This window comes from Phodopus roborovskii, unplaced genomic scaffold (genome assembly GCF_943737965.1).
Source record: "Phodopus roborovskii unplaced genomic scaffold, PHOROB, whole genome shotgun sequence".
Taxonomy (NCBI): domain Eukaryota; kingdom Metazoa; phylum Chordata; class Mammalia; order Rodentia; family Cricetidae; genus Phodopus; species Phodopus roborovskii.
Window position 1 is genome coordinate 17,338,846 of NW_026125391.1, and position 24,845 is coordinate 17,363,690.

The 24,845-nt window shown below is 39.1% G+C and overlaps 1 protein-coding gene across 1 annotated transcript in view; it reads right to left on the bottom strand.

Annotated features, from left to right (window-relative positions):
- Positions 1 to 6,085: 6,085 nt before the first annotated feature.
- The window catches only part of Slc8a1 (solute carrier family 8 member A1), a 262,575-nt gene continuing 243,815 nt past the window's right edge, over positions 6,086 to 24,845 (bottom strand). Inside the window, exon 10 of the mRNA XM_051175160.1 lies at positions 6,086 to 9,493. Coding sequence (XP_051031117.1) covers positions 9,117 to 9,493 — 377 coding nt within the window. The 3' untranslated portion in view covers positions 6,086 to 9,116. The remainder of the gene's footprint in view (positions 9,494 to 24,845) is intronic.

The following is a 24,845-nucleotide window of genomic DNA, read 5'->3' on the forward strand; positions in this document are numbered from 1 at the left end:
CACCAGCTAGATTGAATTATTATTATTTTTCCAAGTTTGAACTGAGTGTAAAATCAGTGAGGGATCATGGACGGAGGCTTTGTTTAACTAATTTTATGCCTCTCTGCCTTGTATCTGCCCCACCCCCCAATCTGTGTCCATCCATTTAATATTTATCTGACTCCACCCATTTTTACAATAGTAGTTTAGGGAGCAGGTATTAATTCAGAGACAGTCCAAATGATGACATGTGATTTTGTTCAAAGCTTCTGGTTTGGCCAGTGAAGTGCTTAGCCTTCCCCTGCTCCCTACATTATCACTGTGAAATAGTTGCTCTTTTTCCCTGGGAGGATTTAAAAGGACAGGAAGTGGAGACCAATGCTCTATCCATGTCCTCTTATAGATTGAGTATGGAGACCATTCCACTAGGAACAGGGTAAATACAAACTGACCAAGAAGGGATAAATATCGAGACAGCCCAACAAAAACCCCATCCTCCTCTATAACCCAACAGCTTATGTAAAACCTTCTTTCCTTCCGTTTTGCTTTTGAAAAATCATTTAATATTCTGTCACTCCTTTCAAGAGACCCAAAATAATTCTTATCTTTTTTAAAAATAAAAACAGATCTGAATTTGAGGTAAAGACAGAATACTGGCCATGTTGATTAGTGGGTACTCTGAAGCAGTGTGAAATGAATCCTACGTGGTAATAAAGTACTCTTTCTTCTCATTTTACCAATGTTGTAACCACTAGAATTGGAGTGTCAAAGTTCCTATAAGATATTGATGATAGCATCAACTCTGTTCTCTGAGTTTTGGACTGAAACTTCAAAGACAAACATTTTTTTGAGGACTTAATGATAATAATTGTGGATGAACTCCAAAGGCTTGCCCTGAGAGGACCCCCTGGAGAAGTCTCATGGGCAACTGGTTGACCTGACTACTAAGGTTTTGGAGGGGAAATTGTAAAGGAAAGACAATCAACAGACATGAAAGTTGGCCTGGGGTGGGGGTAGGGGGAACTCTGTTGTGAATATCTAACCTTAGCCAGAACTAGTGAAAGGTTCACAGGCTGAGTGATAATGTATCAGTGGACAGATAGGGTAAGACCCTTCCTCTGTATCTCCCAACATGCCAAAACACATAACTAGAAAATGTTAACTGATACATGGTTGCTTTCCTGCTTGGTACCATCTCTCAAGTGAAAAAACAAAATCCCATCCTATTCACTTCCAGAATTTGACCTTGACAAGATTTTTTTTTTTATAATTTTAAGAGCTGATTTGACACTCATTCTTAAAGGCAGAAGGAAGCAAAGCAACCCTAATGGCTTCTATCTAAAATACTTGCTAAATTAAAGGAATGAAAATGAATTTATTTAAAAAAAAAAAAGGTTTTTACATCTATTTTGGGAAAGATAGTTATTCTGAACAGCTCTCAAACAACTTGGAATGTACATCTCTACCTTAAGAATAGCATTCCTTCTTTGCACTTTGTTCCACTTATGAAAAGGCTATGACATGAAAAAACCTAATTTGATATGAATTTGAGGTCAGTCCTAGGTATGTAGAATGTGGTTCAGGTGATTAAATATGTGAAACTAATTTTTGTTTTTAATGTGCATATCTCTGTCGTATGGGAGAAATAGGACAGAGGAGAGCAGTGTTGAAACAATGTCCAATTTCAAGAAAAATAATCTTGCAACTAGTAATCCAAATCTTCTAAACTTGTTTTTGTACCATTAAAATACAAACCTTTAGTAGAAAAAAGGCTAAATGCCACATTCAAATTTGTTATACCTTAGAATGCTGGCCCATCAGAAACATTTAATTGCTGGTAGATCTGTCTAGACCATGAAGTGATGGGGGCTAGACTCAAGCCCTATATCCCATTCCATATATTGATTCAACATTATAATTAGTCCTGAAATGTTAGTAATAATATCAAAATGGAGTTATCTTTTAAAAGGGAGGAAGTATTAAGTTACCAAGTTGAGTAATTTAAAAGCATTATCCATTTAAAAATGGAAGGAAGTTATTGAAAATATTTTTATGAGACATCTGCACAGCTCTAATGTATTCAATTCAATGACATGGAAAGTATGCCAAAAACATACTTTTCTTTAGTTGGCCAAGCAAAATCTATATACACCCAGCTTTGAGTTTCATGTCAAACATGAGAATGCATTTAAATTATACAGTTATCTCAGGAAACTCAGAATCTCTCTTACTTAAAGGTAATGACTTTCAAATCTATTAAACAAGGGTAATATGTGATAAAATCCTACTTAACACATTTTCTTTGTGCCAAACTTGTCAACAGTGTGGATAATTCTCCGATATCATTAACTATACAACTTAATTCCATGAGCATCATTAGAATGCAGCATAAAAAAACTTTCAAGAGTTTTATTTGAGATTTTTTCAAGTCAAATATTTCAAAAAATGAATTTATCAGTGTAGGGTAAGATTCACAAAAAGTCTCATCCCCCCCCAAAGCAATCATTATGATCATGTGACTCTTATCATAGAGATACTATTTAGTTTCTTTTCTTGGTGAAATATTTTGTGAAGTATTTACATATTTGGTTTAATTTAAAACATTTGATACCTAAAGGTAGTTCTCTCATTTTGAAAGAAACCTCAGGGTTATGTAGAGGTGGACCATTTCAAGTCAACAATCATACTTTTAGAAAAGATCTTCATCTTACAGAATTGATCTCAATTGTATGTTTGCAAGGGAGCCTAATTAACAGTTCTGAAGATTATAAGCTCATCGGCAAGGAATTCCAGTAGAGGGCTATATAGTCATCCTAAACATCAGCTTTACCTTCCTCCAGCACATTTTTAAATTTGGCAGATTATACCTGTCTTTATAGCATACAAATAATTAGGGTTAGGCTTTGTGAATTAACTATTTAAACAGATCCAGTAACCGTGAAGTTTGGTAATTTCTTTCTTGGTCTATTGGTCATTAATGTGAATTTTCCTACCCATCGCATACCTGAAACACATTAATCAGTGAAGTTATCCAGCCACTCATATTTCTCAGAGTCATAAGTATTTTTTGTGTTTACATATGACACCTTTAGAGAAACTCTTCATTGGTTTGGAGACGTATGTCTTGCTGTTCTTTCCCACTTAGTACATATAAATATTGATAGAATAGTCTGGGAGATGGACACTAGGCATGATAAATATGACCCCAAAAGACATGAATAAATTAGCATGAATAAATTACCACATACCCCAATCTCTTTGCTCTAAAATGTGTTGTGTTTGTGGAAAGTCATGATACTTGATTTTTCTACTACAAGTGTGCTTTCAGAAGAAAAATTTCCAAGCAAGTCCTTGTAGGTTGAGCCTTCCCCTATTAGTGAGTGGTGACAGTAGGAATAATGAAATTTACAGAATGTACTAAGACTGGATGAATGAATGACAAAGTTGGGCAATATGGAAAGGGAAGGCTATACTATGAAGTGTTGCTCTTTGCTAAAAGTATGTCAAAAATAAATAATGATCTATAAATGTCTCTTGAGGCAATGATGTCAGAGAACCTTTGACAAAACTGAAAAATTGGAAATTCTCTGAATGCATGTTTGGACATCTTGGCAGGCTGAGGCAAAGTCACAGCAAGCTGGATACTTACCATTTCCTATGGACTGGATAACAAAAGTACTCTTTGCTTCTCTTAGGAATTCTACCTTTCAGTGGTGGCCCTTTTGTGGGAAGGACCTTCTTTGCCTTGGGAGACTGTTATCCATGGCCTGGTTAAGTATTATAAATGAAAACCTAACTATTTCAGTTGTATTTGTTTTCCACAGTGTCCTTGGTGATACAGTACCAACAGGACAACCCAAGCTTTGAAATGTGCTGGCATGTGTGAAAACAATGGCTATAACAATGATAGTGTTTGAAAAGGAACAAAATCCCCAATCCATTACAAAAGAAATGAAATAAAATATGTAGGGAGACATGAACACAAGTTAATGAATCTATTCAAATGAACACATGTCCTCAGTAAGATAAATGTGGTTTTTGTATGTCTCTTTTCTGTGATGCACTACTTACTTACCAACTAATAGCCACACTTCCTGGTTTTTGCCAATGGTTAGAATGCCTTGCCCAAGATTATTATAAAGGATGCTATATTATAGTTGTTAAGTTAGGATGCACATTGTCAAATGTTCCTAAACTCAATGAATGTACAACCACGACTTGCTCTGGTTATAGTTTCCCAAGATTAGAAATGGAAAACCAAAATCATTTTCAACAACAACAAAAAACTGAAAGAAGTCTTAATGAAACTTCTTTGATTTAGGAAAAAAAAAAGAAAGAAAAAAAAGAGGAGGGTTCTAATTTCTTCCTCAAACCTGTCAGATGTGAAAGCAAACTAGCCCCTCTCACTTTATTTTGATAGATTAATCTCAAGAATGTGGAAGCATAGCGTTTCTAACAAAGGAAGCCTGGTGTGGAAATGGCAATGGACACAATGCATTTCTATTTGTTTTGAAATCATTTCTTGGGGAGATGTTGCTCATTAGATGTGAGCTACCTGTTCATCTTGCAGGCTTTTTTCAGATAGCATCTTTGTACTATAATCTTATATTTGAGAAGTAGCAGCAACAAAAATTTAGTGCTCTTATACTATAGGAAGCAAGGTTCTCTGAAATCTTCATGGTTGGAAGCACAAAATCAGAACCTGCGAACAAAGGAATGTTTGCTCCTAAGCACTTAAGAATCAGTCAGCCTAGAACCTACCCAGGATCCCTGAATGTGGGTGTTAGTTAGCAGGACTGGGCAGTCTATGGGGCCTAATGTAGTAGTAGGTCAGTATTTATCCCCAGTATACAAATGGACTTTGGGAGCCCATTCCACATAGAGGGATACTCTCTCAGCATAGACACATGAGGGAGGGCCTAGGCCCTGCTCCAAATGATATGACAGACTTTGAAGATCCTCCATGGAAGGCCTCACTCTCCCTGGGGAGCAGAAAGGGGATAAGATGGGGGTTGGGAGGGAGACAGAGGAGGGGGGCAGGGTAAGGGAACTGGGATTGACATGTAAAACAAGCTTGTTTCTAATTTAAATAAAAATTATCATAAAAAAATGTAAGAACTAGTTGGGACAAGCATAAGATAAACCCGAACATTCATTTAAAAAAAAAAATCAATCAGCCAAAGAAAGTTGCTGAAGTCTATTAAGTGGTCAAGAATTCCCCACTATAGTTCTCATTTTGCTCTTTATTCAAGAAGTAAACACTGGTTGCTAATTTCATATGAAATTAAAGATCAATATCTGGGAGACATATTGATTCTTTGATTCAAGAAGAGTGTTTAAATTGTACCTTATCTCCTTCCACCTTGGAAATGTACCACACATGCCCATACATGATGCTGTGATGAAAGGTTTCATGGGAATTTTAAGATGATCAGATGACCAGAGTGCTGTTTACACACACCTAGTATTGAGATTCTACCACAGTAAGAGGGCATTATTGCTTTTCCCAACAATTCTCATTCTATGTCTGGTGTCACCGCTTCTGTGCTCTTTTGATGACTATGAGATAGGAAAGTCAGTAACTTCTATAATTCATAGAGCCAGAAATTAATCAAATAAAGCATAGACTGTGCTGGGTACAAGAAGAAATACAATACCCAATACTAAGTGAACAATTTGCTTATCCCTTGGGAAGTAACTGTGCTTCTAATAACCAGTGTGAAGGGCTATATGATTTAGAATAAATGTGCTGTGTGATGAAAGTTGCCTGACAAGTTATACTTTACAAGTCCATGTTCTTGGAGGCAGAAAGCAAACAGATAGAGTTCACAACTAAAAGGTGAGAAAGTGTTGAAAAAACAAGACACACCCAATGTTTAGCACAGCATCACAGGACAGACAGACACTCTGACCAAAGAGCTGACATTTGCGTGACCGTGACCTTGAATCCCAGGTGTCTCCTTTCTCATGATGAGGATACTAATTGGACAATGATACCCTTTTGGTCTTTATTTCTCCAAAACATGAAAAGGAACAAATGACAGAATGGAGTAGATGAAGATGAGAGGAGCCATTCCACAGGACAGAATAAGCTGTGCCACTGGGGTGAAATCACAAACAATTACAAACTTTATTTTATTTTCCTGTGTCAATAATGTATACCAATTTTAAGGAACAGTACTGTTAGTGCCTGTCCCACCTAAAGCCGTGCACAATACACACAAAATAAAATAATCAAACAAATAAGATGAAATCATTTTACACATAATAATTAACAACCCTGAACATCTAGAATCATATTTTCCCTACAGCATGAAGACTGAAAAAGGCAAACAAATCAAAAAGCTTGAACTTGAAACTTGACCAACAGCAAGAATTTCTTGGGATGTTCTCTGTGAAAATTCACTACAAGATTATTGACATTCCAAAGATGGAATGTATTTAAAAAAAAAAAAGTGCAACATCTTTCTAATGCTTTAACCATGTATATCCTTGGACTGTATTTACTTAGTAGTTCTAGGCTAGCTTTCCACTTTTAAAATCTAAAATAAAGTTTACAAAAATTAGAACAGGACATGTTAGAATGTACCACTGAGGGTCACCAGTATCACTAATGTCGGTGGGCTGCAGTATGTTGTTATGGAAAGGTACCAGTGCCACATAGATTAAAACCAGGTTAACTGGATCTTCTTAGTGATTTCAGTAACCACCATGATTATTACTCTGCTTGGTCTAAATTAGAAAGATGAACAAACCTGCAAGTTGGCAAAAACAAAAGAGTACTTTTCCAAAGCTAAACATTACATTCTTTAAAGAAAAAAAAAAAATGAGCATTTGGTCAGCTGTTGTGCAATTTTAATGTGATGGTGTTAAAGAGAAGTCATAATTATTTTTTCTCTTGCAAAATAGAACCGTCTCAGTATGGTTAGGTCAATTCTCACTCTTTGAATAGGAATCTCATCCACTATATGCCCCCTGGGGGCAGGAATCTGGGCTATCTTGCTCATTGTTCAGCTACCAGGAAGTAGTATATTAACTGACCTATTGAATGGGTAACAAGTATCTATTCACTCAGTCACTAAATGTTTATTAAACAATGCACAGCTATGATCACTGAGTGGAAGAAGAGAAAGGAGGTCTTAGTAACATTTATTTCTTAAGTATCTTTGAATCAACACAAAGGGCCATGAAGGTCTCAGAGAAGTCTCTGTCTGAGAAGTGGGCAAAGCCATTCCATTTTCCTTACTTAGTAGAATCACTGCTTTTTGGAATGTTGGGTCTATCTTTGGAATAGAAAGAGCTGCTTTTTGTTTTTGTTTTTTTCCCAAAGGGTTAAAACTCCCTGGTGTCATCTTCCTGGGAGACCCCAGTCCCTTTGACACAGCTCTTCTTTGTGTCAGACACAGTAGACTTGTAAAGGTCTATCAGTCACCCTGGTTTCTTTTCCACTCGAGTTGCTAGCGAATTCAGGGAGTTTGGATTAGAAGGTGAATGAAACAGGGCTCAAGCCAGCCTTCTACATAAAAAAAAATAAAAGGAACTCGCACCATCCACCATCTGTGCCAGACAGAGCAGATGTGCAATAAATACTTTGGGGGAGGGGTGGTGTGGAAACGGTGGCTCTAAAAGTCCAGGCACATCCTAAGTTCCACTTTTCTCCCCAGCCTTTCTCTTTGGCCTGCCTGAATTAATTGTGGGTGATTCTTGAGGCCTCTGACATTCTCTTCATGGCTACAATTCCATGGAAATCAGTACAGTTTTCCTGCTGTCCTCTCAATAAGTTTAAAATCTCATCTGACAATTATTGCTTCTTAGAAATGAACGTGCAGAATCATGAAAACTAAGCCATTTTCTTCTTTTATCTCTATCAATACTCAAACTCAGTAACAACTCAAAGCAAACAACTCAGGTGAAAAGAAAAACTCACTTATGTCTTCAATGTCCAATCAACATTGCTGAATGGGAGAACAGTATTTGCTATACTCTACTATATACAGATACACTTTGTTTTATTTGTTTTTCGTCCATGCACTGTGTAATGGGGATCACAACAACATTCCCAAACAGGCACATGAAGGAGGGTACATGTTCAGTCATGACTGGAACAGTATTGTGCAAGCCATGGATGCCACTGAAAATAAAACTGATGGAAAAATCCCAGGCAATGTCATGTCAACATGGGACCTGGACACACATGATGACCAAAAGGATGACAGATCTTTTTTACCTTTTTTTTTTTTTTTTTTTTTTTTGGATGAGGTTAGTCTTCCTGCTTGCAGGGGGTTGGGTGGTAGATAGGAGGAGGTCTGGGATGGGATACCTGGGAAATTAGCTGGGCTGGAAGGGTCTTGCTAATCACAGTTCGGAGCTAAAGAGATAACCGGTGAAGGGTTCTGCTTGTTCCTGGGATTCTAGGCACATTATCCCCGTACCTGTTGAACAAGAGTGCCAGGCACCATATCCTTAGACTACATCTAGAACCATCACTTTTCCTGGCTTCAATGCAGTTCTCTTGCTTCTCTTCCTTGAGGCGGTTCACCTCTGTTCATATCTCGGAGATAAGCATAAAATTTGGTAATATGGTCAAGACGTACTTCTTCCTCCTTCCATGCCCGAATCCTTCCTTAATCCAAAGTAATGTTTATAGTGTTTGGAGGAGGTGAGGAGAGAATCATAATGATTTCCAGAGTGATCCCAAATCCATCCATCTTTGGGTGGATCACCACTTCCCATAAAGGGAAGTAGGGTCCTAGCTCTTCAAACAAAATGAAGCAAAACCAAACCAAAAGCCAACCGCCACCTCCCTGACCCCACTGGAAACAAAACAAAACAAAACAAAACAAAACAAGAAAAGCAGGTTAAAAACCTAAACCATTCATGAACTTGGAGAGAGTACAGCCCCTCTAGGCTGAGCTGCAAGATGACTCTGCCTCCACGCCTTGTTCAAAAAAGATGATGCCCCGGGAATGGGAGATGGTGGTTTCTGACTTCCGCCCTAGTACAGAGTATGTTCTTGAAGCTGGATTCCATCAGCAGGTTAAGTGAACATGACAAATGTCAGTTTCCTCTGTTCCTTATACATAACTCTTTATGTATATATATGTATATATATAAATTTACTATATCTGATTGTTTCTTTAGAAGCCTTTTATGTGGCAGTAGGCCTCCAGGGAGGAGAAGAAAATGTACAAGAGCCACAGGAGCACGAACAGGCAAGACGTGAGGAGCTTGGCAGTCCGGGGCCCACCCAGCTCACCTCCTATTTCTGGCCTCCGCCGGTACAACAGCACCCCCACGTTGATGAATGCAAAAATGGTGAAGAGAGTGACAGAGAAAGCTAGTGTGCCAGGGGACACTCTGAACTGTTCCCCGTTGGCTGCATGGTAGATGGCAGCAATGGACCAGGCCACACCAATTCCCAGGAAGACATTCACAGCATTGCTTCCAGTGACGTTGCCTATGGATGCATCTGCATACTGGTCCTGGGTGGCTGCTACTTTACTGGCAAATGTGTCTGCAGAGAAAGGAGAAAAAAAGAGGCTGTGACACTGAGTTAACCTTATATACATGCCCATGGGGTGCCAGGAGCTTCTACTGTGTGGTCTAGACTCAAGCCCACAGTAGGGTTCTGTGTCTTTGAGTCAGTCTCCTGGTCAAAGGAATAGTGCATAGATATCAGGAGTCAAGGGCTTGGTGCTGCCTGTGTTACTGACAGAGAAAGTCCTCTAAATCCATTTCTTTATCCACAGATACCACAGTTCTTTGTCTATTAGGCTTACATGGCAGTTATTTGTTGTTGTTGTTTTGTTTTGTTTTCAGAAGTGTTTACAGCCCAAGTTATATAAAAATCCAGCAGGGGCCTTCAAAAGACTGACTATTACAAGGCTCCATCCAGCTGGGGCTCAGAAATCTATTTTCACAGAATCCCAAAAGATTTCTAGGTCACTATGTGTTGAAAATGGTTGCTGAGGGTTCTACTAAAATGCTGTATCAGCAGCTCTTGCTTACAGGTGAGCAAGCTAACATGTCAGGAGAGAGTTCCAAAGATTGAGGAGCAAGTCAATACTTCAACTGAAAAGAATCAGACTGTAATCATAGCTGACATTTGCCTAGAGCCCTGACAATAGAAAAGTAAATCCACCTGCATGATGGTATTGATTGTGATAATAATAGGGTCAAAGATGATAAGCAGCAGGTTCCATGTCACATAGCTAAGAGGGAATGATGGTGGATTTGGGACATCTGCCTCTGGCCTTGAGGATTCACATTGTCCACTGTACCATCTTATCCCTTGCCGTGTCACAGACACCAGTAGGTATCCTTCAAGGTCTCTGTTGGCCAATAGCCTTCACTGTGCCATTTTACGAAGATAGGAATGTCATGGCCCACTATAGGGCAATTGTTATGATAGCAATAGCTTATCAGCACACAGAGGTTTCTAATCCTTCTTCACAATGAACTCTGTGACCCCCGAATCTCCATCGTTCTTCTGTGGAATGGGAATAACTGATAGTCACTTAGACTTGCTGTTTTTAAGATGGTATAGAAAATGGAAAATGCTATTTATACTTCTTGGCCAGGGTAGCTGGCCTTTTGTTGTTTTATAAAAACAATAAAAATAAAGTAATCTAGATTAGTTCACAAGTTGGGATGGGTTGAGCTATGGCTCCACCTGTTAATCATGAAGATATTCTATTTCTGGTCTGTGTGTTGCCTAGTTCCTGACAAGAAGGTTCTTTTAGGGATGGTGAGGTGGCTTAGTGGGTAAAGGTGTAAGCCTGTTGTCCTGAGTTCAATCCCATGAGATAGAAGGAACACCCTCCACACACACACACATTTGCTCTCTGTCACATACTTACTCAATCACAAACATATTCTCTCACACACAGAGCTGTTTTTTCATTGTCCCTATGAAGTACTGTGTGCAACTCATTCACAATAGATGTTGATAATGGCCACACTGAATTCCCATTTGTAGCTCTAGTTAGTGATGGTGAATGTTGTAGGACTACCAGCTTCTGGATGTCCTGCATGCTTTGCCAGGGACCCTTGAATCACTTTCTGCTCCTATTCTGTCATCAATATCCTTATGTACAACTTTCCATGGGAACAATATGAAAAGTGTGTGTGTGTGTGCCTGTCATCCTGTCTGCTGCTTTGTGATGGGGAAGAAGGTTATTTAGGTTGACCAGAAGCCTGCTGCATCTGTACATCATATTCTTTCTGAAGGGGAGCTGGTCAGCCCTGAGAGCTTGTGTTATTGGTAAGGATCACCACCTGTGATGGATGGCAGATTTTGTATATCTTCTACAATTAAAGAGATGAAGGAAAGCACTAAATACTCCATACAACATGCACAGGTTATGTGTATACTGCCATCTAAACATCTAGAGGTCTTATAGCCAGATGCAATTACTATTTTGTACCTCTTGGATAAGGGTCCTGGACAGAAGAAAAAAAAATTTAGATCAATGTGGTTTCAGGGCCCATTGCCAGTCCATACCATATTGCCTATCCTAGGAAGACCATTGGTTTCTTTCCTCTTAGTTTGTTACAAGTCCCTCTGTTCCTTCCTTCCAGAAACTTTGAAGCAGGTGTTTGTCAAAGAGTTTTTTTTTTTTTTCTGTTTCAAGGGGAAGAAGCCTGGGAAGGTACAGACCATCTGCTAATCCACCTTTTGGATTTGCTCTGCCTTCTGTGTTTGTCATCACACACAGCAGCTTAATCAGAAGCCCCAGAGATGGGTGAATAAGGCAAGCCAGACACATCCCAAGGGTCTCTGAATTTCATTATTAAATGTTATCGGAGCTGGTGGTGCTGAAGCGGCCTAAAAGAAAAGAGGTTTTGTGGTTTTCTTCTCCAAGGGCAGCCAGTGTAGTGGGACAAAGAGATAAAGAATTAAGAAAGCATGGTGGAAGAATGCAGCTTAGGAGAGAGTCACTGCTGGAGAGTCCCTGAGCCTTGTTCTGATCTGAAGTGACTGTCATCGCTGTCTGGTGGTGACAGGTGGCCAACCAAGTGAGGTGGGGGCAGTCAGAGAAAGAGAGGTTCTCTGTTGATGCTGGGACACATTACAAAGCATTCTCCTCCCCTAGTATGTGGTTCCAGGGGTCCTATCTCCACTCTGCAGGGGAAAATAGCATGGTTAAAAAGTCAGGTGTCCAAAAAATCTGACCACCCAATCTGGTCATGTTTGCTGGACTGGAGAGCATGGCTGGTCTGTGGCAATTTACACTTTTGCTATTTTTCAATAGCCTGTTTATGTGAATGTTATGTGAACATTCCAATTTGTAACAACGGGTTCTAGTTTCAAATATTTTTCTCTGGAGTCCCTGACAATTAGGAGACCAAATTGCCAACTTGCCACATAAATAAAACATGTTCTGGGCCTCTTTGAGTAGGCTTTATATACTTGGGTCATTCGCTGACATTTGTTTATGTTTTTCCATTTCAAGAGTGATGTAAAAATGTTGGAAGAATGCATGCAAATCCAAATCATTAACCTTGACTGTGATAGCAAGCCATAGCTTAGGGTTCCAAATGCTATGTGCAATGGGGTCTTACCAACCAGCCTCTGTTGCTTCTTTGCTGCTTCATGCACAGAAGAACATCCCACACACCATATGTTAGAGGATGATAAACCCTACCCTGAGCACACCAAGCCTACAACCTGACTATGGTTGAACAAGACAAATGCTGCTCCACAAAGAAAAATCCAAGAAACTGCTATTGCCTTGGTCTCTGAAGGAATGCAATGTTGGGAAGTTGGCACATTAAAGAAAGAGATAGAAAAAAATCAGATGTCCGATGCCATTCACATACATTCAGACATGTTGATGATGGCATACATCTGCTTTTGTACATGCATACACCCAGCTGGTTTCTCACTCATTATCTATCACCTTGAGCTGTAATTAATGGTATACTAATTGTAAAGTCTACAACATTTAGTCCTGTCCTCTTAGTCTGGATGACTATCAGGAAGAGGGAAGGTTTCCAGGAGTTAAAGCACACATCAGAAAGTTAGGTCATAACTGTCCTCCCTCGAGCTGTTTTCAATTCACTTTATATAACCTTGGCCAACACATCAAGGCAGCATACAAGAATAACCTTCCACCCCCCCTCCGTTTTCTTCTAGGACTTTTTCTTTCTTAACCTGGATCTCTTCAACTTTATAGTTACTTAAACATCTCTCCTGGGAATGGCCATCCTTACAGTGTCATAGATGGGACATAGGCTTCTCTGTTAAAAGTCAAGAGTGTTACCTCACCATAGCTTATCTTATTCTCTACTCCTTGGGGATAACTGCCTAGTTCCAAAGTGATTTTTGCTTAGGAGTGACTTTTCTGGAGCCTAGCTTCATGGGGAGATATGGTTACTGCTCCTTCAGCACATACAGATTTTGGTCACTCTAAGACATGATTCATTACATGCAAAGGTTCATGGTGTCAAAGGAGAAGGCAAATCAGTGGGCAGATACTCTTGCAAATACCTGAAGGCTCCTTTTAAGGCATTACCCCTTCCAATTCTAGTTACCTCATCTAAAATGAAGAATCCAGAAGATCTCTAAACTTCTAATACTGCTGTTTATTGGGTGGTCTGCAAATACGCCAACATATTAAGTTTGCTTTGGGATTTGTTCTACAGTTTGGATGTGACCAGTTGTCTTCATTAGAACTATTGATGATTTGGGAAAGGAAGATTATTCAAACCCAGGCTATTGCACTGACCAAGCTGTGTTAGTTTTAATAAATTAAACCACACAGCACAGCCTTTTATCTTTTGACTTTAGGTAAGAAATGTTGGTAAAATTATTACCTCCCACCTTTATGTGGGAAGCCACCGTGTAAATGGGATAGAGGAAACCATGCCTCAAAGGCTGTCTTTAATTTTAATAGTGTTTACATATTATTGGCACCAGATATATGTAGAAACGTTTGCTTATAAATATGTATTGGGGATCCACTCGAGGCTTATTTACTTAAACTCTATAGGTAAAGTATTTAGGAATATACCTCTTAAACAAGTACCTTAGTTCCAAAGCTAGAGAGCCACAGTTCTAAATTTCTAAAATAAGAGGACAGGTTTCTGGTGTCCACAGTGTGAGGCCCTACTGGGAGGAATTGATGCTAGTGTTCTGGGGAAGCAGCTAATCAGAGGTGGGAAGCAGCTGGTTTCCCTTGGAAATATTGATGCCCTAGATATGATGGCCATTTTACTCATAAAACAACTTGGGTGGCCCTAGTGGAGGTGCTGGTCCTGCTGTAATCTCACTCTGAGTTATGCTTCCTGCTTTTTTTTTTTTTTTTTTTTTTTTTTTTAAAGACACTATTTCTGCACATCTACACTGAAAAGCCAGTGGTGGGGTGAGTGAGTGATCTTCCTAAATGAAGTAGTTTCTGGCTCTTAGAGAAGAAAAGGTAGAAGTGTATATACCTCCTAGGGTTTGAAGGGAAATGAGTCACCACAAATGGAATCTAACGAGTGCTTGATGTTACTGTTCGATTATACAAGGCAGCAAAGCCAGAGATTGTAGTGTAGGGGAGCCAGACTCTGTGCTGATTGAAGATTCTAAACATTCGGTAACAAACACCCTTGGCCAAAAAACAAACAAACAAACAAAAAAACAAACAAACAAACAAACAAAAACTTAGCCACTTTATAGTCTCCCTGCTTTAAAATGTGATCATATAAAAATGACTCTAACAAATTAAAGCAATTCTGCCCCCACCCTTTTTAAATTTAAATTTGAAACAAGCTTGTTTTACTAGTCAACCCCAGTTCCCTCTCCCTCCCCTCCTCCCCTGTCCCCCCCCCCCACCCTATCCCCTTTCTGCTCCCCAGGGATGGTGAGGCCTTTCATGGGGGATCTTCAAAGTCTGTCATACCATTTGGAGCAGAGCCTAGGCGCTCTCCCATGTGTGTCTAGGCTGAGAGAGTATCCTTCTGTGTGGGATAGGCTGCCAGAGTCCATTCGTATAAATTAAAGCAATTCTTATTTTGAGAATTTCATAAGCTCTAAGTCATCAAAAGTCATTAGAGATCTGGTTAAATCTAGCATCTTCCAAGTGTTGCAATGCAGGTTCTCTAAGCATTACATATGCATGTTCCTCCCTTTTCTCCCTTGCCCACTCTCAGCCTCCCTTTCAGAATTCAGGCAGAAACAATCTATTCTGGTGCTAACTCTTCTGCTACGACTAGCCAGACATAAACAGGTTTTAGCCTCTGGTTAGAGTTAGTTGTGACATTTATATACCCAAGTAAATATGGACATTGTCTCCCGCATCCCGACCCCTGCCGCCCCCGTTTCACTGGTTCACATGAAAGCAATCCATATTTAGCCTCCAAGCAGAGTGCCAGAAACCACGGAATTACAATTGATTGATTAATGATGAATAAGGAGAAGGGTTGTAAAAGCTAAGCCAAGGGTGGGGGTGGAGTGGGGGAGCCTTAACCATTTCTTCCCATAAAAGATGTCCTTAAAGAGATTGGAAAAAGATATGGAGATAGTCGCCAAAAACTCAAGAGGTCTCATGCTGTCAAGATCAAAGCTCAGAGCCCCTGCTGTTTGTCATTTTTATTCCAGCAGCATATTGGAATCAGCAGGACAACTTTGGGAAAAAGACTTGTTGGCACTCCCTGTCTCTCTGTTTAATTGTCTGGGGCGGAGCTTAACTCTCTGGGGCTGGGCCACAAGAGTGGGACAGTTTTAAAGCTTAAGCAAGGATTAGCCACTTGGGTTTGTGGCTTTTTGCATCCCAGTAAGGAAGACAGGCGTCTCCCCTAGTCTAAGCAGGCACTTTCCTTCTGATGGGATGGCTTTACTGCCATGCACAAAGAGACCCGCCTTTGCTGACACATCAAATGGCAACTTATTTTTTATTTTGACACATTGACTTGAACGCGAGCACTTTGCAAAGGTTCTCCTGGACCTTAGACTTTCTACAATGTTTCTGACACTCTGCTCGAGTTGAAGCTCAAAGAAAGAAATTCTCATTCAAAGAAAGGGAGTTTATATATTCAGGGTCACAAAGTAAAGTCAAGAAAATCACAAACAAGTTAATCATCTTTCCAAAATATACTTGGATGCATATTCCGAGCTGCAATTGACCACCCTCCAATCTATCACACTCAAACCCGGAAGTTTTTAAATGAAATATTCATAAATTCTTGAGAGGACCATAGGCTTGTCCTCTGTGGAGCTTCTAGGAGATTTTAAAGTTTTCTCTTTTTATATTTTATTTTTTTATCTTTTATCTATTTAGTGTCCATTTTTCTCTTAAAGCTTGTTTTATTTGGGGGTGTGTGGGGGGCATAGGGCAAATGTGAAGGGATGGGGAAATGAATGGGATGAAGATATGTGATGTAGGCCGGGCATTGATGGTACATGCCTTTAATCCCAGCACCCAGGAGGTGGAGGCAGGTGGATCTCTGTGAGTTCGAGGCTAGCCTGGTCTACAGAGTGAGTTCCAGGATAGGTTCCAAAGCTACACAGAGAAACCATGTCTAGAAATACAAACAAATAAACAAACAAACCAGAAAAAAGATACATGATATAAAAGACATATAGAATAGATAAATAAATAAGTAAATAAATTTAAAAATTAAGTGCAAAACCTAGAAAAAAATTGCTCTAAAAATCCCTGGCTCTACTTTTTTTTCCCTTGAAAAATAAGTACCATGAGCATTTTATTTTTTAGAAGATTTTATTTTAATTCTTTTAGTTATGTTTAGTTATATTTCTTTTAGTTCGAAAAGGTCAATAAAGAACTTGTTGCCCCCTTGAACTGGAGTTGTAGGTAGTTGTAAGGGCTTAGATGTGAATGCTAGGAATAGAACTATTTATCTTTAAAAACAGGGCACACTCTTAACTGATGAACCATCTCTCCAGACCCTATCTTGGATCTTTAAAATAACCTGAATGGCTTATTTGGAATGGGAGTTGTGTTATATCTTTAAAATCCTTGTTACTTACTCCATCTTCTCTCTGGGTCTAAAGAAATCCTACAGAAACTAGTCTAGTGTGCAGAAAAATAGTGATATTCCTCTTGGGCTGTCTCTTGAGATTTTCCTGTGGGTCTGGAGTAGATTGGAGTATGTATGCTTGCAGCCTTTGTTCCTTTGCTTTTGAGTCACATTTATTTATTGCAAGAAATAAAAATGACTTTTGTATAAGTTAAGATGTTTGAAATTCCAATGTGTGAGGTACACAGAGGTCTTTTTGTTCTTTTTAAGCCTTATAGACAGACACTTAAATGATGATGACTTCTGCTCTCATGGTGATAGTTACCAAATGGAGGCTTAGGCAGGTAGCTGATATGCTTACCTGAACTGGTGTAATTCTGTGGGTAGCCAATATTACTACTAAAGAACACTGGTCCTAAGTGCTATGACCTGCAGGATCCAAACTTGGTAGCAAGGAGCTCATCTATATGACTGTTAAAAAATGATCTTACAACGAAATGTTAAAAGGCCTAGCCTGGTACATGGAAGGTGGTAGTTGAAAAAAAAAATAGTATCTATTATTATGTTTTCAGAATTTTTTGATCCATCAATAGCAGAGATTATGGTGATGCCATTGTAATCTTTCAACACAGTTTTCTTCAAGGAAGTGATTTGGGACTAATAGATTTTTCTGTAGGATGATAGGAAAAAATGTGGTTCTGTCTATAAATGATGGTGCCAATTGAGACAATAGTGAATATTTATTTTGATTTACCAGGTTAAGCATTATACATGGATTCTCATGTGTAGAACACCCTATAATATGTATACCTATTGTTAACTCTATTTTGGAGATAAGTCAAATAAAATATAAAGAATACAAAATGTGCTCAATGTTACATTATCAATGGGAGGCAAAGCTCAGATTCACTAGAAAGGAGTAAGGCTGTTGTAGATTTGCTTGTGTTGTTACTCTGAGACTGCCAACAGAATCAGGCCTTGTTTGGGAGGGCAGGATGCACAATTAGCTGGTAGGGGTGTACCATAGAGTTCTCTGGAGGACTCGGGGGAGATAGGTGGACACACAAGAGGAATATGGAGGGCCCAAAGGAGATGGGTGGGCCCTTTTGGAGCAAGAAAACCTAGAGTTTAGAGGTTGTCTATTGATTTTGCTGCTGCTCTGTGGATCTATCAGGTTTTACTGTACTACCTGACAACTCATCATTTTTTTCATTAATAAAGCAATAAAAGAAAATGTTATATCTGGTGTAGGGCTCGACTATCCAAACATAAGATCTAAAAAAGCTAGAAAAGTTCTGGTAAAGAAGGCAGATGTAGATTCCTAGTCCTGTGGTCTCCCAGGCAGACCAGTACTAGGAGGCCCATGAGATGCAAAACAATCAAGACATATAGAAAAAGAGGTAACAGCCACAAGCCATGTGGCAGCTCATAGATTAATAAAAATGGGTTAACTTAAGTTATAAGAGCTAGTTAGAAACAAGCTTAAGCTATAGGCCAAGCTTTCATAATTGATGAAAAAAATCTCCATGCCATTATTTGGGAGCTGGCTGGTGGGACAAAAAAGGCTTTGGCTGGAGGCCAGATTTCTTCACCATTAGTCCTTGGGGTCACTAAAAACTAGATTACTGATGCATCATGAAAGTGAAAGTGGACAAAGACTTCAAAGGAAATACCAAGAAACTTTGTCTTATTTGCCATCAACTGCACAATGTGACAATGGCTGGCTGCACATGGGCAATAAAATGAATAAAATCATTTTCTGTGAAAGTACCAGCATGGCTTCTTAAGTAAAAATACTGTATTGAAAAGGACTAAGAAACAGGTTAAAAGGGAACTGCTTGTTCAGTCCTAGGTTTCTGGCTTTTCTTGGATTACATTCACTTCCAAACAGCCATGGGTAAACCTATTTTTAAAATAGCACCAGGGTTCTGATAATTCGACAAGTAAAGTATGATTCTATTAACTTTTTATTATAAAACTTAGTAATACAGGGTCTATGAGAGTATACATTCGGTTTGAATTAGTGCAGCAGCATTTGGCTGATTTTGAAAGGGGGAAAGCAAAACAAATTTGAGCTCCAACACATAGGAGGATTATTAGCTGTCATCTCCTTATGCCAGCTTGTTTGTAATATAGAAACTCACTTTCTCCTTCTAAGATAATCCAGGCCCAGCTTTCTCTCTCTCTCTCTCTTTCTTCTTCTTCTTCTTCTTCATCCTTTTGTTTTCTGAGACAAGGTTTCTCTATATGTAGCCCTGGCTGTCACTGAAATCACTTTGTAGACCAGGTTGGCCTCAAACTCACAGAGATGCACCTGTCTAATGTCTCCAGAGTGCTGGAATTAAAAGCATGTCCAGCCATTACCTGGCTATTCCTCTGCCCTCTCTCTCTCCTTCCATTGATATATCACAAGCTTACCCTTTACTCCTATGCTTTGTTATAATTTTGGAACACTCATCATCTCCTTTAATCCTTTCAAATTATCTCTGCTTCAAGTCCAATTCTTGTGTTGGGAAACCATGTGTTTTGGAGTGAGGGGTGTGGATAGAGCCAAGGATCAGACTGAGAAACTGTACTTTCCTCCACCTAGCCCCACCCATCTCCAAACACATCTTCTCACCCCACAGGGCAGTGATGGAACTTCCTGGTCAGCTCAATTACTGTCACAAGTGACCCCATGGATCTAGACAACACATTAGACACTCAACATGTTCCCTTGTTCTAGGGATAATTATTCCACTCATATGGAATAATTATGGGTCACTTTGTTCATTTTAAGTCTGGATAAATATGGACACTGCTTAAAGCAAGCAAATAGAGGCAACTCAGCAATCAGAAAATGTCAGTGTGTAACCCTTATCAGCACTTGGATGTGATGGGCAGGTGACCTTCAAGAACAGGTGTTCTGGTGATTTCACTGTTTAGTTCCCATCTTGCTGTGATTTGGTGTGAACTCTTCCACCCCCATTAGCTCATTCCTGCATAAATGTACATAATTATCTGAGGTAAGAACACATAGATGTCTATCAAAAGCCTAAGATTGCCACAATTAGATGCATTTAGAAATAGAACTAAAAGTAGTAATAAATTGAGCAGGTGCATACGTCTGTGTAAACTCTTCATTAAGGCAGTTTTTAATGTTGAGAAAAATTGGGAAACTGACTTGCCCAATATTCTTTGGTAAAATAAATTATAACTTCATGTAACATTTTATGACTATTAAAATCACAAGTGTACTCTAAGTGTTCAAGACACACTATTGTCCAGTGACAAAGCAGATCATGTTGTATATTTAAGATCAGTTCATTTAAAAAGTGTAAGTCAATAAGTCAGATATGCTTGTGTGTGCATTTTTGTGTAATTTCTTTGAATACTACAGAAATTTAAAACTTGAAAGCTAGAAGAATGTTAATTGGTGGTGAGACTGTATTTTTCACAGCTTATTAATGTTTCCTACATTATTTACAAAGTATATATATATATATCTATTGCTATATGTATTATCAAAAGTTTCATAATAAAGATACACATTAAAAACAGGCTTGTAAGTGATCCAATTTGTCTAGGTAGGAATGAGAGTTGGGTTTAAGAACTTTTTCTAGCCAGGCAGATGAAAACTATCATACACACAACATACAGAATGAATGCATTTACAGGGTATGGAGGTTGAGGAGGGGGTTGCATAAGAGACTCAGTTGGGAACATCTTGGGTATTAGGGCTTATCTTGGAGCCTAGGTTCAGAGATGTGTCCAGGATAGAACAACTTATAAAGAAGAGTAGATATTCTCTTTCCTTTTAAAACCATTCATTTTTTTTTCTTTCTTTCTGTTTTCTTTTTCTTTCTTTTTTTGAGGCAGGATAGGACTTACAATACAGTGCTGGCTGGTTCAGAACTAGTTATGTAGTTCAGGGTACCCTTCCATTCATAAAGATCTGCTTTTCTCTGCCTCTCAAGTTTTGGGATTAAAGGGTGGGACTGCCATACTCAGCTGAGGAGCATGACCTTTAAAGAAACACAGAGAGCAGTAGCTGCCTCTGTGTCTCTAATTCCTTGTGACCACTTACTTCATGTCTTCATTTTGTATCTTCTGTGTTATTGACTACCTGAATGTTCTGTTGATTGCACTGTGCAGATAGTCCTTTGACCTGACAAATACCTTTTAGAGGTGTGCTAAGAGATCTGTGCCTTTGAGATACTTGGGGAACAACAACAACAAAAACACAAGGATCACATCTTCCAGCCTTTATACTTGCAATCTTTCTAGATAAACAATTAATATTACACAGGATGCCCAGGATACCCAGTAAGCTGAACCTACCTGTGTCTTTCCCACTCACCTACAACAACAGCCATAGATACTTAATGCCTGCTGGCAAACATCTCCTGATTTTACAGATTCATGCCAGGTTCAAAGCACTTGTACAGCTGTTTCATGATTTTGCTTGCTTTATCCAACAATTATGAGGTGGTTTGGATAGCAACCCTTAGCTCCACATCACCCCATCCCCCATGGAGGAAACAGTATCTTTTCATCACTTGGCTAGATGGCAGTACATGTTTGGCACTGGTAACCCTTTGTATTATCTAAACTCCAGAGTTTCTGTGAGAATTCAAGTGATTAAATTACACAAAATGACTTTCTAGTCAATGAAGCCATACCAGTGTAGCTGACTTTGAAACACTGTGATGTGTGTGTGTGTGTGTGTGTGTGTGTAGTGTGCATTAATTTAAAATATTCTACCCTCAGGAAACCATCATTAGTAAGTCATGCCTTAATGGGATCATGTTTTTGGATATTACCTAGAATATTTAGAATGAATGGAAGCAGGGAGGCTGGGGTGAAAAGTTGGGTACACAGGGTACAGCTGCTCAGCTGTGGGAGAAGTGAAAAGAAAGTTGTCTCTGCTAAAGAGAGAAGAAAAACACTAACTGATCAAAGGCATCATACGAAATGGGAAGTTCACAGAATGTAATATGTTTCTGTGGTTTTAAAGACTAGACCTATCAGTGTAAGTCTTTGGGAAAAGGCTAAAGGCTTAAGTGTAAGTAGTCAATGGTTAGTGGTCTGAGAAGTTGACCTGCCCTATTAAATGTTGTTCCACCCCCACATAAAGACAATTCTATGACATCGCAATTTATTTTCTTCTCTATAGTTTCCATCTTCATTACTAAATGCTACACCAAGAAATGGAGTACAAGCTCAACAGAATTCCCTACATGGCTAGCTCTATCGGCCCCTTGTGAAATTGTGCCTAGTGGGGGGGGTCTTTGTGTGGTATTTCTAGAATAAATGAGGGGAAGAGATGCCGAGTGACTTGAAGCCACTCCTTGCTTGTACACTCCATTCTTTTTATTTTTTAATATCTTTGAAAATGGGTACACCCCTCTTTTTGAATGCCTTTATGACTAGTATAGAAGAAAGACAACTTGAGGTGGGTTTTTGTTTTGTTTTGTTTTTTTCATGGAAGAGTGCCACATTATTTCTCAGATTGTTTCAATTCAGGCTTCCTAGTTATTTATGGGCCTTGTCAGGCAATCTTACAGACTTTTATGCTTATTTCTTGTCACTAAAAATTCACTATAGACTCAAGACGATATTTGATTTTTGAAAATGTACTGATAGCAACTTCTTCTGAATCACTTATTCTCTACTGCCTAAATTCAGGACTCCAGAAGCACAGAGCTTGGGGCATTTTGAAGGACTTCTAGATCATGGCCATAGCAACTTACCATTCCTACCCAAGCAGCTTTACCCTCAGATCTCCCACTTGTCAGACTTTGGGGCCCTCTTTACCAGTTTCGGCCATCTGAAACTTCAGCTACAAGGGCGTTTTCATGACCATTTTGTACATCTGTGGTGTTTTTGTTTTTTTGTAAATACAGCTCAGGAATGGCAGGCTATAATTAGTCCTCTGCTGAGCTTGGCTACAAATCCTACTGGGGATCATTTTTGTTTGGAACTACAGAAGAGTCTTGCTGTTTGTCTCAACCCATGATATTTTACTATGATAACCTAATAATAGCTTGCAATTTATGAGAGATCATGCCCCAAAGCTTCCCTGGGCTCCAGAGGAGGGGGGAAAAAAGAAAAACAAGCATAATGCAATTTTCTGACAGCAAATAATAGAGCCCAAATCAGCCATCTTCTTTTCATGCATGACATACAGAATTTATATTTGCTAAGCTAAATGAAGGTTATGGAATATGGCCACTCACCAATTTAAGCATCTTTGAGATAGTTTGCTAGAAATGTATTTACACCATGGAAGGCACTTTGTAGATTTAATTTTTAGAATGAAGCAGTGTATATAAATAGGTAACATGAAGCTCACGTTTCATTCCCAAGAAGAGGCAGAATGTAAGGTCTGTGTGCTGGGGAGCACACAGCTGGTATTGTATATCAATGCCAAGCACAGTGGCTTCATGTTTATACTATGCGCTATTCCATATAGATACCAACATTCTATCATGCTCACATATAAGGTTTACCTTTCAAATTACTTGAGCATTGTATTTGCCCTCTTTTTTAAAAAATACCTATCAGCCTAAATTCATTCTGTTGCTCACACTGTGCCCATGACATACAGCAATGAAGTTACATCTTCTTACAGCCCAATGTTTCTTCTTTGAGTTTGGCAGCAGGGTAGAATTCTTTGTACAGGGCAATCTGCCAACGGTTCCTGATGCATAGGTACTGGTCTCTGTATTCTCTTCCTAGTGGGTGGGATGGATGGATTTGTATTGACCAGAGGACAAAAAGGGTGATGCCTTGGGGCCATGAGGAGAATGATAAACTGAATTAATGGCACTGGTTGCCTTGACACTGTGTTATGAACAACACACTGAAGTGGCCAGAGATATTCACACTTTTATAGCGTTAAACATGGGGGAGTGACCTAAGACTCCTCTGCTGATTCCAAGTATCACTGTATAAGTTTTTCCTCCTAGTATACAACAATGTGTGAGTTAATACTGTTTCTGGGGAGAAGACATTTAGGGGTATTTTCAAGGAGTTCAAATCTACAGAGGCATAAAGCGATAAAGATGGGGGAAAAACTCACACAGAAGTGGCAGATGTTTGGTGAAAAGAACTTTTAAGCATCTCTAAAAGTTTAAAGTAACTTCTACCCTTCTGTATTGTAAGAGGAAGCACAATTACAATAAGATGGAGAACTCGTGTTTTCATATTAAAAATGTTTTCAGTGGTAACTCAGGAAAGATGGAACTATAGAGCCAAACTGTGTGAGGGATTGCTTGAGGCTGGAGAAAGAAATCAATGGTGAGGGATCTATCTCATGGGGATTATTCAATGCCCTAAAACAGGAGTAGGGTAATGACAATATAACCCAGTGAACTTACTAAATGGTCATTGTAGGCTATTCTTAAAATGTATGAATTTTATGGTTTGTAATGTCCCAGAAAAGTGTTAAAAATGTAGGATAGGCCTGCATTTAAAAGAACACAGATATGGTCTTTGAGATTTTTCATTATCCTATCTTCAAATACAAAGAGAAAGAAAGGAAAATCAATAAAAGCTCTATTCTAGGTCCTTTGTCACCAGCCTGCAGGCTCGCTGAACATTGTGGAGCTAAAAGGACTGATGTCTTTATTCTACCTGATGCTTGCATCTTATCAAATGTACCTAAGATGGAAAGAAGTGGGGATTTACATTACTCCCAACACACAAGCATAGCAACACTATGATGGGAGATGTCATTCTGTATATGTTTCTCATACTGGTTTAATGAATAAAGCACTGTTGGCCAATAGGAAAGCAAGATAGGCAGGACTAGGAGACAAGGAGGAAATAGAAAGTAGGAAGGAGGGTCAAGATGGAGAATCTGGAGAGAATAGAATTGCCAGCCGCCTCTCGCTGGTAAGACCACGTGGAAATACATA